The sequence below is a fragment of the Bidens hawaiensis genome, unplaced genomic scaffold (assembly GCF_021521415.1).
Source record: "Bidens hawaiensis isolate Kalapana, Puna unplaced genomic scaffold, B.hawaiensis_p1.1 tig00001179_1, whole genome shotgun sequence".
Taxonomy (NCBI): domain Eukaryota; kingdom Viridiplantae; phylum Streptophyta; class Magnoliopsida; order Asterales; family Asteraceae; genus Bidens; species Bidens hawaiensis.
Window position 1 is genome coordinate 2266703 of NW_027491068.1, and position 19880 is coordinate 2286582.

At 30.5% G+C, this 19880-nt stretch overlaps 1 protein-coding gene across 2 annotated transcripts; it reads right to left on the reverse strand.

The window, feature by feature from the left end:
- Nucleotides 1-906: 906 nt before the first annotated feature.
- On the reverse strand, nt 907-5284 carry LOC143563195 (casein kinase 1-like protein 11). 2 transcript variants are annotated; one of them, XM_077050798.1, is made up of 14 exons: nt 4696-5284; nt 4570-4610; nt 3816-3885; nt 3514-3662; nt 3340-3435; nt 2904-2974; nt 2753-2814; nt 2599-2662; nt 2423-2507; nt 2214-2340; nt 2045-2118; nt 1894-1957; nt 1522-1631; nt 907-1430 (listed from the first exon to the last, which is right to left on the reverse strand). In XM_077050798.1, the coding sequence occupies exons 1-14, from the start codon at nt 4769-4771 to the stop codon at nt 1185-1187; spliced, it is 1335 nt and encodes a 444-aa protein (XP_076906913.1). In that variant the 5' UTR covers nt 4772-5284; the 3' UTR covers nt 907-1184. The 2 variants fall into 2 exon arrangements, with proteins under 2 accessions (XP_076906913.1, XP_076906917.1); XM_077050802.1 differs by lacking the exon at nt 3340-3435 and having other exon boundaries at nt 4696-5283.
- Nucleotides 5285-19880: the final 14596 nt, after the last annotated feature.

Below are 19880 nucleotides of genomic sequence, written 5' to 3' on the forward strand. Positions count from 1 at the left end.
ATGTAATTACAAGAATTTAGTAATTAATAAATTAACCACATGTAACACAAGTCACACTTACACTAAAGAGAAGCAAACTTGTTAGAAAATGACCCGGGCCATAAGTAGTGGACGAAAACATCTCAATAAACAAGACCCAAATTCCACAATCTAGAGCTCCAATTTAAAAAGTTGACGGTTTTTACCTAACCTTAACAACTTCTAATCATTTGGTTGTCTAAATTTATGTTTACAGTTTATCAGTGTCATTGATTACGCTAGTTAATTTTTAATTTTGAATATTTGGCAATATAAAAGATTTAGAATCCCACATTAAATGGCTTAAGTTTTTTTTTCATGTAATAATATATCGATTTCTCTCTAGGCTTCTCTTTCTCTCTTCAAATTTTCACGCTTTCGGTTTTCATCGAATAGCATCCTAATGGCAAAAATGTGCAACAACCTCATAACAAGGGTGTGTGGGTTGGCATTTATTAGAGATGGCCATTTTTTTTCCGAATAGATGTACTGTACCAAGCAAATCCAAACAAACACCACCACCAATACCAATATTCTCTTTTCATGTTTTTTGTTTCGCTCGGTATTTTTAATGATACTGATAACAACCAATACCAAACTGACAAAATCGGTATGGTATTCACTATTCAGTTTATCCTTTGATCCTTTCAATCGTATTCAGTTTTGGTACCGGTATGATACCCAACTCATCTATAGTGTTAGACGAACTCTGACAAGTAGCAGATGATCTCACTTCCCGTCGAAATGATAGATGATAACAAAACTGCTAAATGATAGCTACGATAATAACAGGGATAGCAAACTGCTTGCTCATCTCTGTAGAAGGCAACCAAGCCTATAGAAGTTGACAAACTACCCATAAGCCGAGCTTAAAACCACTTGTTGCGTCACCAACTTCATATAAGGCACTAGGAGGGTACCCTAAGATTAAGAATTAACCGAATAACTCTATAAATAACCAATCAGGCAACCAGTTTAAACGGATTTCCAAAAGTATACGAAATTATTCATAAAAAACAAACTCATTTGTTTCGAAGCAAATAAACGAAGACACAGTAGTCTTATCAGATACTAATACATAGACCGCAAGTTCCCCTAAAACACAACTTAAAATTGCAGGTTTTAGAATTTTCTTTAATGTATAACTTTTAACACCTTATATCGTTTTACTTCCTGATATGCAGCAACTCAAAGCTCCTGAGATGATCTTCAGGGCCACCCTTAGACAAGCCCGCCGCCAATTGTTTGTTATCATACGCCCTAGATACGCGGGCCCCGCTACTTGACATGTGTCGGCTTGTTCTGCCATCTGTCACTTCTACTGAAGAAGTTGGTTTACTGCTGCTTAAAAAGGATGCCCGTTTTGATGAGCTCCCGTTTCTTGAAGATCGGACCTTTTCTGAATCAGGTTGCTGTGCATGGTAACATCATTGTTATATTAATATACAAGTGTTTTATATTTCTTGAATGTGGAAATTAAACACATAAAAATTAGAAACTTACCACATCTTTTGATGAAGGTACATCGTCTGAAATCCTGTTTCTAGAAAGTTCAAGGCGGGGTCCACCTACAGGGCTTCTTCTAGGGAGCGTTTCACGAACATCTTGTACGGCTACGAAAAAGAAGCAAACAATAATTGTAAGCAGGCTAGAGAAAATAATATAGACTAACTTAAGAATATCTAAAAAAATATCTTTATTTATAATCATATTTTTCGCATTCTTACCACACTTTGGGTCACTTCTATGAGTTCTATCTTAAGTTTTATCTATTTTAGTTTTACCCATTGACCCTATATAGGTTAAAACATAACCTGCATCGACCCGTTAATAAATAAACATCAGAAAATAGACACCTTTACTTCTAGACCTCACCTGAGATTCTTCCTGGTCTTTCTGCAGATGTACCAACATTTTGACCAGCAATCCCGCTTTGGATCTGCAAAACACACACACACCTGATAAATACGTGTTCTAGAAAAATCACATAAATATACAAGTAATACAGGTCAATATTTTCACTTACTCTTCCTCTTGAGCTGGCACCAATTTGTGGATACTTCAACATGGTCCAATCAAAAACATAGTCAAACTGATAGCCTGAAAAAGTGAACCTTTCAGTATGTATATATCACACACGTGTATATAATGCTAAACTAATGTAAAAGAACATGAAAATATCAAGAATTTGGCACCTTCGCGAATAAATAAGTCACGGAAAAGCCTCTTTAGATACGAATAGTCAGGTTTATCTTCAAATTTCAGTGATCGACAATAATGGAAGTATGACATGAACTCTGATGGATATGACTTGCATAACACCTGTTGAAATAAATTTAGTGCCATGTAAGTTTTATACAAATAAAAACGTAACTACAGAAATTAAAAAGTAATATATATACACCTCTATTGAAGTCAACATCTTCTTTTCACTAATCCTATCATACTTCTGCTTTTTAGTCCCTGCTTTCAGTCCCTGCCATGGAAGACTAACCCAAAAAAAACACAAATATATTGTAGATTAAGAAAGAAAGTATATTAACGCAAAGTTGAAAATATCAAACCAAAGCAATTACTCACCTTCCTCTTAGGAAATACATAAGAACATAACCAAGTGATTCCAGATCATCACGTCTACTTTGTTCTGCATTATCATAGGTATTTACAATTTTAAAAAAAATCTTTATCGTATTTATCATACCACAAAAAATCACTAGTATGAAAAGCCACTCACCAACGCCAAGGTGTGTGTTGACACTAGCATAACGAGCCGTGCCCGTGAGATTCTTGTTTTCCCTGATGAAAATAATATAGTTACGGTTACAAAAATTAGAAATATAGAAATAATAAATTAAAAAAATACGTTTTGAGACTAATCAAGTTACCTGTATGGTATGTGTTTGTGAGTTTGGAGATCTCTATACTTTTTTGCAAGGCCAAAATCAATTATATACACCTGCCATAAAAAGAACCATCAAAATATGTAAAGTAAAATACGGTTTTAGTCCTTGCGGATCAGCCAAAATAACCCTTTTAGTACAAAAGTTCTAATTTGGCCTTTTCAGTCACGTAGGTTTCATTCTCGTAATCTTGTTTCAATTAAATCCAAACACTTAACAATGCTAGAATTTTATAGAGACTATTCGTGTAGTTTACTCAATTATCTAATAGTTAGAGGACTATTTGTGTATATATATATTAACATACATCAAGAAGGTAATGTTCGATCGTGATTATTAAAAGTTAACAATCCAAATTTGTAAATTTAATAATTCAAAATGTCTCCTTATCATTTTTGCAAAAAGAAAGAGAAGTGCAAACCTGATTTGCCTTGAGGCCCAGACCCGTTAAAAAATTATCAGGCTTTAGGTCACGATGAAGGAAACTTCTTGCATGCATGTACTCGACTCTGTTTATCTGCAAAAGTTTTATAAATTATAAGCAGACTGAAAGTCAATAATAACAGTATAAAAAGACGAGATTAATGGCACTTACTAATTGGTCTGCAAGCATTAAAACTGTCTTCAAGGAGAACTTTCTATTGCAATAGTTAAAAAGGTCTTCAAGACTCGGTCCAAGTAAGTCAATGGCCATTGCATTGTACTCACCCTCAACTCCAAACCACTTAAGGCCAGGTACTCCAGCTTCATTATAGAAAGATAAATAAACGGTTGTATTAAATTATTTCTAACAGTATATTAGTATTCACTTATCACATATCATCATACAATGATACGACATGACGAGACATGATAATAAAAAACATGATTATAAAAAACCTAGATTAAAAGACTCACTTCCTCCTTGAAGAAGCATATATATCTTTGATTCATAATGAAGCTGGGGATGCTTTGTCTTGGTGGGTTCCTGGCAATTATGCCGATTCAAATGTAAAAAAGATTAAAACGTTACAGTATCAAACTAAAAAATATTAGGTTGAATATATAAATGAAATAAGAATATAAGTTCATTTGCATTCAAAATGACACGTATTCAAGAGAAAATACATGTGAACTCGATAAAAAACGCATACACGTGCTAAAGATTGAAAATGCTATTCAAATACGGTAAAAATCGATGGCGGTTTGTACTTTTTAAGTAAACACGTAGAAAGCTAACAAATAAACAAAAACAAAAAAGGCAACTTTAAAAACACGAGATAGCCGTATTCATAAACTGTTGACAAATCATAATCTAAACCTAATTGTTCGGTTTTCAGCTTCTAAAAACATACTCCCACTTATTAAATAATCCAAACCTAATTGTTCGATATTAGATGTAACAATCAACCAGCCAATAAACTAATTAACCAGTTTAACATCAAAATCATCATAAAAAAGTAGAAAGCTTACAAATTTATGCAGCCCTGACTAGAAACCAAAAAAAAAAGGCAACTTTTAAAACACGAGATGGTCGTATTCACAAACTATTGATAAATCAGTATCTAAAGTCTAAACCTAATTGTTCGATACCACACCAAACATATCATGTATCAATCAACAAGCCAACTAGTTTAACATCAAAATCATCATCAAGAAATTAGATCAATACCAGCTTAACAGCACATTCTTCTCCAGTTTGAAGATTAACACCTGCATATGATAAAAAAAAATTAAAAATTTACTAAAAAAACATAAATTTAATACCCAAAATGAAAATTAATAAAAAAAAACATACCCAAATATAGTTCACCAAAAGATCCACTCCCAATCTTCCTTCCAAGCTTAAACTTACCACCAACAACACGATCCATAATATAATAATAATAATAATCGGTTCAATTAAGTCAACATAAAACAGCTAATATACACACACACCCAGATCTATCTATATGCACCTAACAATTAGGGTTTGTAAAAACTCAACCCTAGTTAACAATTAATCAAATCAAATCAAACCCTAATCAGAATCGATCCAAATTAACAATCTTTTCTGGTCCGGGCACCTAAACCCACTATACAATATTGAAAATTCAATGAATTGAATAAAAAAGTTTTGATTTTTTTGATAATCTAGCAAACCCTAATTTGGAAACAGCATAATAATCAAGAAAATCATCGGACGGTGGTGATTGATTGAGGAAACAGGTGTGTTTAGAATCTGGGTTTTGTTTGTTTGATGGGTTGATTGAAGAAGAGAATGAGAAAAAGAGAAAAGATTGCGTTGAATGATGAGAGAGAGTAGAGAGAGAGAAAGGATGGATACGTGAGGAAGATGAAGGAGAAGAAGAAAATTAAGAGAAAGGCAGGTGGTGTTGATATTGTTTTGTAATATTTTATTATAAAAAAACCAGGGTACAAGCCGGTGTTACACACGGGTGAAAAAATATGTCAAACTTCTACAATTTTCGGACCAAAACGTTAATCATTTATAATGTCTATATATAAAAAGTTTAAAGTTACAATAAGTTAGTGTACACCAGACCACCAAAAAACATCAACAAAAGATCTAAACATGGTCTTTAATATTAAACCGCCGTCAACTTATTCAAATATTTTAACAAAAGAAACTCATTTTGTTTCACCACATGAAATTTAAAAAAACAATATCATCCAAACTAAATATATCATTAAAATAATAACATGTTTAATAATGAAAGTCCGAGTTACACACGGATGAAAGTTATAATAAAAGTAAAAAAAAAATTACATTTAATACGTAAATTGAGTTATATTATATAATGATTTTTCTTTATGACTTTTATAATAAGTTTTGGATATATTTATACACTCTTAATTATAAATTATAATTTGCAAACCAAATCTTGGTGTTTGATTTATTTTAAAACAAAACATTCATACCAATATTATTATTATACATTTTATGTGTATAAAAATGATTTTTAGAACAGAATGTTGTCACATATTAAAAAATGTCTTTCTATAACTATAACGTTGGAAGAATTGGAGACGACGACTCAAACAATAATGTAAAATTTCAATATCTTTCAATGGCTAGTAACATGTGTCTCATACGCGTGAAAATTGTATATAAATATACATAGTGACAATGATGATGATGATGATGATGATGATGATAATAATAATAATTGATAGTGTAGTATTTATAAAAACAAATAATTTCTACATTCATTCGAAGATATTACATTGTTATTTTTATTACAACAAAATAACATACAATAACAAACAAACTTAATATACCTAAAAACAAAATAAAAAAACAAACGAATGCATAAACATGTTGTAATCATATTAGCCATCACCAACTTCTTTAACAATACATCAAAAGAAAGTCATTTTGCTTCACAACCTGAAAAAACAAAATAAACCAGTATATAATATTTTATAATATGGAACTTATTTGGAATATCAAAAAAATGATCTATAATCGGTTATAAAAAATATGTGGGTTTTATTTTAGGCATTCATCTTGAATTTAAACATAATTATAAAGTTTATAAATTGGTCAAATAAAAAATGGAAAGTTCCTGAGATTGGAAAGTATAAGAATCTTTTAATTTTTGTTAAAAATTGGTCAAATAATGTTTGCTGAGATTGTGATACGACAACAATTATATTATATGATTATTAATTGACAAATGAGAATTATAGCATTTCTTAATATAATTTGGAATGAAGTTCACACATACATACATGATTTGTATATGAACAAAAACATATAACTATACAAAAACCGTAATAAATAAATGTACAAGTTATTATAAATGAATTTATAATTTAGCTTTTGTTTTATAGACATTAAATTTGTAGTTAGATAATAGTTCAAATTTATGAATTAAAAAAAATCAAAACAATACAGTTGTATTGTACTAATTGTACTAAATAATTTTGTCATAATTACAAAATATAAAAAAAGTTGGTTAATTAGTCAATTTCAAAAAATTATGTAGAGGGTTTTGATTCTTGAAATATTATAATTTTCATTTAGATATAATTAAAAAATGGTCAAATATAAGAAAATGGAAAGTTTGTTGATATTGAATTGTAAAATTTTGTATTTAATCGGGTTTAAATATGTTATGAGTATCAACCATAAATTAAGCAGTTACAGTGACTATTTAAAATTTGAAATTTAAATATAAATTTGAAATGATTAATTTCAAATTTCGTATTTAAGAAACAACTTATTCTATTTTTAATAACGTTAAATGAGTATGTTAATTTGAATTTTGAACAGAAGATTGAAATTATTAATTGAGGGGTTTATTTTTAGACATTAATTTTAACATTTAAGTGTAATTAAAGTTGGTTAAATATAAAAAAATAGAAAGTTGGTTGACATTGAAAAATATGGAAAGTTTTTAAATTCCGTTGAGATTGGTCAAATAATGTTAGTTGAGATTTAAAGTAATTAAAATGATTATGTTAATTAATTTGAATAATAATTAATTTAAATTTCAATTAGAAGATTGTTTATAATAACTAACTTCATTTGAAATTTAAGCATAAAAATATATAAAAACTGAGATAAATAAATGTATATTTTATTATAAAAATACATAGTTAACATAAATATACAATTCAAAAAATATATTCAAATAGTAACAATCTGAAACTAAAGTCAAATTTCAATATAAAAATGGTAATTCTGAAATTTTATTAAAAATGTTAATCATGACCGGTTAAGTAAAAAATTATGAACTTGACTGGTTCCTTTAACTAAAATGGTATTTTAGACGTTGTTTGTCTGTTAAAGTGGTCTTAAGTTCATCAAACCAAATTAATAGTTTACAAACACAACATATCATGAATCGTAGCGCCTCAAAATTAACCATAATTAGTAATGGGTGATTTAATTCGCCTTCTATTACTCTATAATTATAAAGAAATAACTTGGGTGTTTTGTAAGGCATTAAAGTAGTCAACTCTATTAAATTTATAAATGCTTTGGAAAGCATTAACATAGTCAAATCAGTTATATTTATAAGTGTTTTGAAAAACATTAATATCAAATAAATTAATTTTATAAGTGCTTTGGAAAGCATTAACATAGTCAAATCAGTTATATTTATAAGTGTTTTGGAAAACATTAATATCAAATAAATTAATTTTATAACTGCCATGAAAATCATGAATATAGTCAAATCAATTTATTTTATAACTATTTTAGAAAACATTAATATTCAAATCGTTTGATTTTTTGTAATATTATTATGATATAAGGTAAATTGTATTAATATAGAATTATTTTGATAAAATTAACAATATATTATTTGGAGTAAACGAAATTTTGGTTAGTAACTAGAATAATCACCAATAATATGAACAAATGTAAAATTAATGTATATATTATAACCAGAGATAATTACCAATAGCCGGAAATAATGAATAATATGAAATGATGACAAAGATAATGAATAACATGAGAATCGACAATTAGAGTATCAAATAAAACCTTACCGGAAAACAATAATTGTTCAATATCTCCATTGAATATTGGATTTTGATATAGAACCTAAAGAGATTATAAGAAAATCAATGATAATTAAAATTAATACAAACAAAAACGAAAAAAAAAAAGAATTGTCAATAAAATAATAGATAATATGATAATAAGCCATTAAAGTATCAAATAAAACCTTATCGAAAAATGATTAATCTCACTTACCGGAATAGGCGATGGTGGATGTAGTAATCCGAAACAGAGAGAGATATTAAAATGATTAATATGGTTTCCAATCTTAAGGTTTATATAATGTGAATGAGATGATATGACATTATTAGGAAAGGAAACATGTGACTTAGCAATGACATGACATTGAGGTGAACACCCTAGAATGATGCCATGTATACACATTGTAATGTTTTAATAGTATAGTAAGATTCTTTAAAAGGGCTACCGTATTACGGTATACTAGTCTTTGTTATGAAGAAAACTCTCACCTAAGGTCAACATCTGTGAATACTGGCCCGGAGGCACGGACAACAATACGATATGATAAACTAGCTTAGTCTCTCATCATTGCCTGATGTCGCCGAAACTAATTAATAAGGATAGGAATCAACCTTTGTTACAAATTATGATAAACACTGAGCGACTCCCTTTTCACTCCCTCACCAACTCAATGGCCATCTTTTAAAAAGTATTATTTTTTAGAAATTATGTTGATATTAGTATTTCTTGATATAAGTATAGTATTGTTATTATTAGTGCTAGTACTTTCGATATTATTAGGTGGATGATTCATACACCCATTAGTTTTGATGTGATATTGAATATGATTATAAAGAGCAAGAATAATTATATAAATCAAAGTTAATGGTATACATACCACTAGCATATATCCTTATTTGTGGCCTAGTGGTAGGAAAGTTTAAGTTTTTTAATATAGATTTAAATTCGATCTTTACTTGTGTCACTTTGGGTGGATATTGACAATGAAAGATTTAAGCTAGGTTATGCGAGTTTGTCAGTTCGGATCCCGAGCCCATTCAAGTTTTCATCCCACCTTGTGTTATGCCAAAGAGTTATGCTCTTGTGGTAGCACAACTGTCGAGTGGCAACCGACGGTATGGTTTCTCGAGGAAACACCCAATCTGAAGTTAGTGTGACCGCGTTAAAACAACATGGTTTGGATAGAGTAGGGCAATTGGCTCTCTAAATTGAAGAGTGTGATTGTCTGAACACAAAAAGAAAGTCGTCGTTCTAAAAAAAACATACCACAATGTTTGGATGTTCTTTTTTAGATCTTGAATGTATGAGTTATGGGGAGTTTTAAATATAGTTGACAAAGATATTGATCAGGGTTGTTTAGATAACGAGATAATTTATATAAACAGATTTTTATTATAAGTGTAGGGGAATGGGTAATAGGATGTGTGACTAGAGATTTGGGTGGTTTTTAATGGAAGATTAAAGTGGTGGTGAAGGGTGAGAGATGATAGATGTGGCAATGAGGATGAATGATGTTATGTGTGATGGTGAATGTGATGGAAGGATATGGTTACCTTGGTGTGAGTTGTTGGCTGTTGATTATGGAGTTGTGTGCCTATGGTAGTCTTGACGTTATGGTTTATGAGTTTTATGGATCGTGATTGATCAAAGGAATGCAAAAATAATGAAAACAAATGGAATTGTGGTTACAATGGTGCGAGGTTTTCATTGAGCAAAGCGGTGGGTTATGGTGGCATGTGGGTGTAATGTGATAGTGAGTTGTATTTTATAATAGTAATTTAATATTTAATCAAAAGTTTAAGGATCACAGTGTTATATACGATGATAAAATTATCATTGTGATAAATATAACATATGTGGTAACACACTATTTGTTTTAAGAGCTAAACATGTGTTAGGTTTAAAAGTATAGATTATTGGATGCACATGTTAGAGCATTCACATTTGTAGTAGTCACCTGATTTTCATACATACAATTTAACTAAAAATCACAATACTCTAAATTTATCTCTAATTTTTCTAAAAAAATATCACACCTCATCTCCCATATCTATCTCCTATTTAATTAAATAATAGTTATTTATTATACTTTTATTACATTTATTTTCTATTCACCTCACAAAGCACTTTAACGAATATAATAAATAATTATGTGGGGCCGAACAGTTGAATCCTCAATTTGGATGTTAAGATCATTAGGGCCGTTCAAACTGCTCGTCACTCGCCACTCGTTTGTCACTCGCTCACTCGAAAAATGCTCGTCTGATTTCGGTTCGGTTTGGAAGTGAGTCGTTCGGCTTGGCTCGATTTAAAACCAAGCCAAGCATGAGCAAAGCCTTGCTCGGTTTCGTTCGGTTCATTTTGCTCGAATTATTTTTTATTTATTAGTTTTATATATAAATTTTATGTATATATATAAACTATGTTATTTTTTTAAGTTTTTTAAATTTCTCTCTTTTGTGCTGACTTCAGAGTTTAAATTTAAACCCTAGCCGCGCGTTTTATATATGTTTTATTGTTAACTTTGAGTTTTAGACATTTTAAAGTAAAAAGTCTTAAACTAATGTTATTTTGAAGTTTTATAAATCTAAAATTGAAAATTTTGTATGAAATAAAGCAAAACCAAGCCGAACCAAGCCACTCAGTTTCAAACCAAACCAAGTTCAAGCATCAAAATATCGCTTGTTTATTTAAATTAAATCCGCTCAGTTCGGCTCACTTTCAAACCAAACCAAGTATAAGCAAGTCTGCGTTCGGTTTGGCTCGGTTCGTGAATAGCCCTAAAGAGCATTCCCAACCTATTTCATATCCCTAAATCCAAAATTACACAAAAACACATTACATATTCTCTCTCATTTTCGATTGAATAATACTTTTTTATACCTTTGTCATTACTATTTCTTTTTTCTTCACTCACAGCCACTTTCAAAATATATTAAATAATTATATGGGGTGAACGATAGTTTTTCAAACATACAAAACAATCATTATGTTTTCTAAAATATAAAAACTATCACTCATAACACTCTAAATCACTCTCTAAATTATAAAATTGTGGATCGAATGAGAATGCTCTAAGTGGATGATAAATGGGGATGTTGTCCGTCTCACATCTCTATCTCTATAATTACACTACAAAACACAAATTTCTCTCTCATGTTCAATTAAATAATATTTTTTATACATTTGTCATGAAAGTTTTATCTCTCTACTACTCACAACCAATTCAATAAATATTAAAAAATAAATAAAGACAAACAAAGTTTTCCCAAATTTACAAATAATCACTACATTTTTTTTCTACACTCTCTAATTTACACTCACAACCACTCAAAATCCCACTATATAATTTTCAAACTCTCTTCACATAACCTCAGGGGATGGGTTGGGAATGCTCTCAATACATCAAAAATTGTGAGTGAAGTTTATAATGTAGGAAGTGGTTTAGGTGTTGTGAGCGGAGGAAAGATAAATGTAGTGATTTTCTGTATATGTGAAAAGTTACTGTTCACACAACATAATTTTTTAATATATTTTGAAAGTGTAAGAAAGAGAAATGATAATGATAAAGGTATAAAAAATATTATTTAATTAAAATGAGAGAGAAAATGTAGAGATATTTTTATTGTAATTTTGAATTTGGATTTTTAAATTTATTATCCACTCATAACACCATAAACCATTCCCTATATTATAAAAACTTCACTCCCTAAATTTAATGGACGGACTATCTAAGTAACTTATGTCAAAACTCTGAATAATTTTATAATTATACTATATATTAAAGGAGACGAACTCTAGAGGAGCAGGGCATTTTCGTAATTTCCGATGTGTACTAGGGCATTTTCGTAATCTCCAGGGTTTCTGATTTCCCCCCTTTGAACACCAATCGATGTCACCTTCCTTCGATGGGGTTGATTGTTGACGCTTCCATGGCTTTGGTTGATTTCTTTATGTCATCACCGGATGGCTCCACCTCCAATTTCAACACCAGGTAACTCAATTAGTCTCTAACTGCATTTAATTAGATCGCTAGGTTTAGCAATTTCTATTAATTTGATGGTGTTTGAGGTTAAGTAGAGTTCAACTGCGGCATGTTTCACCTGATTAGATATCTGTTTCCAGTTAATTTTGTTTATCTGCAAAGGCAAGACTTTATGTTATTTGTTGTTTGATGCAAAGTTTCAACAAATAAACTCTTCTTCTCCATGAAAAATTACTTTTAGTTTCTTCAACAGTTATTGGAAACCAAATACGGTTTTGGTTAGGGGTGTTCAGGATCCGATTTTCGCATTTTTTAGGTCAAACCGTAAACCAAACCATTAGTAACGGTTTTATTTTTGTAAACCAAAACCAAACCGTTGAACCTTTAAACCAAACCAAAACCAAACCGTTAGTAACGGTTTGGTTTCACGGTTTAGACTTGCTGGGATTTTATCCAAGATGTTCAAAATAAGCGATTTTAACATAATAATCAACAAAACCTAGATACATAAGGGATTTGAAAAGAAACATAGATGATCTCAACATTAGTGACATAAATCAAAATCTACGAGTATAAACAGATTATAAAGATTTTATAACATGAGCATATAGGATTTACAATGTTAGAAACCTGCAAATTAAAAAACATATTGAGGAGGTCTACTTACTGTATTGATAATTGAGAATGAAAAACAGGTTTTCTTACTTTAAATTTACTTTAACTTAAGTAGAGTTAAAGCAATTATATTTATTCATTTGTCTAATACATATATGAAATATTTCAAAACTTTAATATAAGAATTTCTTACGGTTCGGTCTGGTTTTATACGATTGGTTTTTAATATAAACCGTCAACCAAACCGTTAGTTACGGTTTGAATATATTGGAACCGACCGACAATAAGTTAGCGTAAAAACCGACCGTGAAACCAAACCGATGACCGGTTTGTGCGGTTTCACGGTTTGAAACCGAACCGTGAACACCCCTAATTTTGGTTGATTGTCAATTTTGGTTAATTTCATATTTTTTTAATATTCATGTTATTGTAAAAACTTTACTTTTTTTTTATTTTAATCAAGCTTGATGATGTAGAAAATCATAACTATGGATAATTAGTGTTACTTCTTTTCCTTTATTACGAAAGGCAGATCACCTATAACACTATCAATCACAAAGCCAGAGTCACTCACATTTGAGGGTCCAGGGCATAAAACTTCAAAATATATAGCAACTAATATAATCCAGTTGATAACCTCAGTCAACACATTTGTAGGTATAAGCGACAGTGTGACACGAGAGACGTCCAGATATCCAGACTAGCAACCCGCCCAAAACAAAGGACCAGCATATTAGTTTTTCTGATATCCAGACTAGCAACCCGCCCAAAACAAAGGACCCACATATTAGTTTGAAAAACGGAATCTCTATGAAGAAGTAAACATCTTTTGTATGCGCGATATTCAAAATTTGAAAATGTTAATGTAGATATAATGACTAGAGCGTTTGTAAGAAACAACGAATGCTACTACTATGAAAATATGAAATAGAACGAAAGAAAATGCATAACTTAGCCTCGGCGCAACGCGCCGGGGCATCTACTAGTCAACATTTATTACTATGATCATTTACATGTCATCAATACTATTATTAATAAGGAGAAACCTTAACCTAGGCCAACTTAGAACTTCACATTGTTTGATAAAATAAAAGCCCTTTTTAAATGTGATGTATTGATAATTCGTAAAGAATAAGTTGAAGAGCTATCTGTCATTACAAGCATAAGGGGACTCGGGGTGGTCTGTGATGGACCATCCATCACAGGTGATGGATCATGAACACCGCTGTCACTCCTCTTATCACGCGTGATGAGGGGGATTCCGTGATGGTGATCACGAGTGATGGGGATTTCGTGATGGAACACACACACTCTCTCTCTCTCTATATATATATATATATACTCCTTTCACTCACACAAAAACCTATATATATATATATATATATATACACCAAAACCCATCACACTACCACCACCCCTACTAAATTCCATCACTAGTGATAGAATGTGGTGGGATGAGGTGGCACACCCTCATTGGGTGTTGCAAGTGATGGTAAAACAACCACCCTACCCCCCCCCCCCCCCCCCCCTAAGCAATGCATGAAAAACTTCACAATAACCCATATTGGTCATAATTTTCTTTTACCATCAAGTAACAAACTTTCTCTTATGAATCATACATCAAATATCCTTAGCAAAGCTAGATATGTATAGTTTGGGATAGTTTATGTAAACATCTAGATAGTATTTGAACTTGCGTACAAACCCTAATCATTTCGCATTCATATTTTTAATTAATACAATCATTTTCAATAGGGCCGTCCCTGATGATTTATATATCTTCGCCGAGCTGAAAAAAAAGGGTCCGTATAGTTTAAACAAGTTTCGGTTATAAAATTTTTTTAAGATGAATATATTTAAAATGATTAACATCCATACCTACAATGACGAAACTTGAACAATTTAGATTTAAGGGGGCTGACAAATATTAGACATAAAAAAACAAAAAAAGAACACCAAATAAATATTTCTTAAAAAAATCAAGTTCATTTTTGGATTTATTAGAAGCCTAACTGACCAACTAGATACACTCAAACACATAATATTACTAAAACTACATGGTCTAAAATTTGAGTGAGTGATGTAACTAGAACATTTTTAATTAGAGGGTCACAAACACACTAATGGTCATTTTACATCCATATGTAAAACAACAAGGCCATATGATTAAGTATTACTTCTTTGCTTTTTCTCGTTTACTAGATAAATTAATAATCATTAATCGGTTTACGTTCTTCAAAAAGTTTTTCTAACTTCTTTGAGTATTGATTTCATTGGTATTTAAAAGAGAGGATAGAACCAAACTATTGTTTAAGGTTTCTTTTACAACATATTCTTCTAGAGAAATATTTTAAAAGAAATAAACATGTATTATTAGATTAAAAATTAGAGCAAGTCGTATAAATTTATAGTAAGCAAAGTTAATAGCTTGATATAGAAATATAATAATTATATAGAATTAGAAAAAAAATAAAAGTAAAAAATTGTTAGTAATTCAAATCATTTACTCATTTAGTAAGAAATAAAACTAAAAATAGATTTACATCTTAGTAATAAATAAAAAATAAAAATAAATTTACATCTTAAATAAAAGAGAAAAAAAGTATGCATATAAACTATAAAGTGATTGGTTGTTCATTGGTGGTGTCAGGAAAAAAAAGAATACAGAGATCAAATAAAAAAATTATTATGTTTCTTCAACAACCATCTTCTTTCTCATTTTGTCTTTGCAACTCACTTCTTCCGGGAAAACTTCGATCTATCGGTACATAAAAGATTAAAAAATATATAAAAATAACATGAGCCCCAAAATTATGTGCCTCGGCCGGTTGTCCGGCTCGCCCTACCCTAGTGCCGGCCCTGATTTTCAACATTCTCTAGTGCTCTGATTTTCACCCTTATTCATCACAACTCGGGCTATGCTCTTCAAGCTTACATTAACGCTCATTGGCAAGGATCCTCTTATTCTCTAATGTGGATCTAAATGAGTTTCTTATTCGTCACAACTTAGTCTCCCATCTTTTACCTTACATTGACGTTCATCGGTAGGGATTCTCTTCCATTTGTGCCTTCTCGTATGTTGACCGGGTTGGTTATTCAGATTACCATCGATCCCGAGGGGAGGGGGGTGATTTTCCATATACATGGGTTCAAATCTTATATCCTGGATCGTACGAAACAAAAAAAATATTATCTTGTCATCTACATAATCCGCTTACAAGGCCCTAGCCGTAGATGAATTAATCTGGTTAGAGGTTCTACTACATGAACTTGGGGCTTACGCAACTTTTTTACCAATTCGCTGGTGTGATAATCTTAGTGCGGCCCATCTTACTGCCAATCTAGTATTTCACGTACGAACAAAGCATGTTGAAGTTGATTTTCACTTTGTATGAGAAACAATTGTTTAAAGAAACCTACGTATACAAAATCGCTACCAACACAAGGATTTACATTTTTACGTTCCAAGCCACAAATTGCTCCCCGACATTCGCTTGCCGGGGAATATTATACACGAATGTAAAATAGTATAGTTTGGGATAGTTTGTGTAAATATCTAGATAGTATTTAAACTTGTGTACAAACCCTAATCTATACAATCATCTTCAACAATCTCTATTGCTCTTATTGGCAAATACTAGAAGATTTAATGCCTCAAAATATTAATATCATAAAGTTATAAACCGTAATACTTTAAAAACACTTTGAAAGCTTTTGATGGGACACTTTTTAAAAAATCTGGCCGGCATTTAATTTTTTTATTAGTTTATGGTGACATATCTCAATCAATATGTTTCACGTGTTAATGGAGCAAATGCGTGAAAGCTTGTTTACTTGTATAGCTGTATTGCTGGTTGCCACAAATCCAAGTTAAAGCATTTAAATTTTGAATAAGTCGTACATCACAAACCATATGCTATGTTGCCATGTTGGTGCCTGACTTGACTCGTCGACTAAAACAATAAGTGCATATGTTCATAGAGTTCTTGATGTTCCTTACTTAAAACTTTTAAGTAGAAAACAATGATAACCGCATAAACACTATTACCTTTTTACTTCAACCTCTGTAGGTTCTAAAACCTGATCTAGACAATAAGACAGATCATTCCGTAATATCAAAGGTGGAGTGCCAAGGGGCTAGGTTGACTTGACTCAAGGCCTATTACCAAATAAATGTTGGTACATACTCAAATACGATAAGTAACCCATTACACGAGTCTATATATTTGGCCCTACAACCTTGTTGTATAAGGTAGTTATGTAACTCGCGATTTTATCTATCAAGTGTTATGCACAAGTGTGTTATGTGGATCTCATTGTTTATAGGGCTGACAGTTTATACACTAGACACGACACGTACCTACACGACTTTAACAGGTAAGACCTTAACAAGTTTCGTGTACTAAACATGTAGGCACGAATTGACCTGCTAATTTTCGTGTCTAAACAGGTAAACCTGTTAAGTACATGGTTAGATTTTTATAATTATATATATATATATATATATATATGTAGGGGAGGGATATTTTGAGAACTTAATGAGTTGTAAGAACTTTAAGAACTCAATTTTGAACCACACATTTAATTAAATGAGTTTGAATATGTGGCTGAGATTAAATTTGATTAAAAAATGAATCAGGAGAGAGAATAAGTATTTTTGATAATTACACAAGTTAATGTTCGTTACACATGTGTAATAAGTCGATTCGGTGTGTAAAAAATTACGGTAATTTTTTACACATTACTTACACTTACGTATTACACATGTGTAAAAAAAATTCAAAAACAAATTTTTTTATGTTGAGTTCTTTCGAGTTCTTAAAGCTCAAAGCGGTTCTCAAAAGAAAATCAATCCTATATATATATATGTTTAAGTTCATGAGAGAAGTGATCTTATTGCAAGAAATGTGAGAAGTCATTTCAAACAATCAAAAGTTTTTTTTTTCATTTTCCATTTAATTTATTCCAAGGGTATACTTGTAAAACTTCAAATTGTTTTATTAGGTAATTATTTAAAATTTGAAAGTTTCAAATACTAATTTAATTTTTATTTTTAGTTTGTTTATGTTTTATTACTTTTTAAATCCTAATAAAGAAGTTTCGTATCAGTGTATAAATCTTATATACTCTATTTAGTCATTGGTTTTCTACACAATTTTGCAAAACCATTAAACAATGATATTAAACCAAAAAATTTCATTAGCACTTAAGAGTTCAAATTTTACAAATCATGTAAAAGAGTCATAACCAAATAACAAAACATTAGGTTCTTACAATTTATTTTAAACAAAGCATTTCATAAGTCTAATGAACTAGTTAAAACCAAGAAAACGACTAGTCGTTCTCCGTCCAATCCTTCATCACGTAGTCGATCTGAACTAGAACCATTTTAAGATATATGATCTTTTCTTATGTCCAAAAGTAGAAATTTCGGCCGCATTTATTATCCTTAAACTCATCATTGTTGCTCGTCGTTTCACAATCCCACTTTATCATCATACACCTACACATATTATAATGATATAAGCAAGCGTGTCATGAATATATAACTCCTACAAAAATCATGACAATATTCCTACACATACATACAACACCTACACAACTTATAATATATACATTGTTGGCGTATCCTACACATATACATAATAACACCTACATGTATCTTAATAATATACACAAGCATGTCATAATACATGCTTCACATAAACAAATCTTTACATTGTTCCTACACTTACCAAAAAAAACCTACGCAACATATAATATATAAGCCGCCAACATATCCCTACATATATATAAAACACCTACAAAAATCCTCGTTAACCTACACAACCAACATTAATTAAAAACGATAAACTCATCAATAACCTTCACCATGTCATCAATTACCTACACATCCCATTCAACAATCCAATGATAAACAAGAACTTCAAATGACCTATTGACTAGTACTTGAAAACTTTGTTGCTTCTTAACTTAGTAACAATCAAATTCCTATCACTAAGGAAAATAATTATTTGCATGATTTTTCATAATAATATAAGATGGTTGAACATATGAATAAATCATCTTATACCTTCACAGGTCATCAAATACCTACAATCTAAATTAACAAATCATAATATAAACAAATAGATAATTATAAAGATCATCGTACCTTCACACAGAGCATAATTTAAAATCATTCACCAATCATCACATATATAAAATAAACATATTAACAAATCATCAAATACCTTCATAAAATCATGGTATATACCCAACACCTACACATAGCATGACTATAAACAAACTTAGCATAATATTCCTACACAACCTGTAATAATATAAAATCGAAAACAAAGAAATCGCCAATTTCATATCAAAATTGAATCAAATAAATCCATAGTTTATACAAAATCAAAGATATCCCAGAAACGTTTTGTTTTGTATTTTGTTTTTTTATATATTGAAAAACACTAGTATTTTTCCCAAATTAATAAATGTAACATGCGAAGGTTTTTTTAGGAGAATTGTAAAGGATAATTAAATGTATATGTTTCTTACTATATATAGACTATTTATACAAAGACTGATATGCCCTTTTTCTTTAAATTATTCCCGATTTTTTTTTGCATTTTATTACAAGATTGCCATTGTTAATACACACCATTGATTATACATAATCAATGGTTTAGATCTACTTCTCGCATTTCTCGCAATAAAATGACTTCTCTCTTGAACCATCCCCTATATATGGTTTGAATCAAATACAAATGAAATTAACGTGCTAAACGTGAGAATCAGAAGAATAGTTATATATACAAGTAGAGTAATTATGTAATTACTCTATGATGTAAATACACAATTACTCTACTTGATTCTCACGTTTAGCACGTTAATTTCATTT

Coding starts and splice junctions, on each gene's coding strand:
- LOC143563195 (XM_077050798.1), bottom strand. CDS start 4,771: ATGGATCGTGTTGTTGGTGGTAAGTTTAAGCTTGGAAGGAAGATTGGG. Junction 3,886..4,569: donor AAGAATGTGCTGTTAAGCTG/GTATTGATCTAA, acceptor CATAATTGCCAG/GAACCCACCAAGACAAAGCA. Junction 2,663..2,752: donor CAACACACACCTTGGCGTTG/GTGAGTGGCTTT, acceptor ATGATAATGCAG/AACAAAGTAGACGTGATGAT.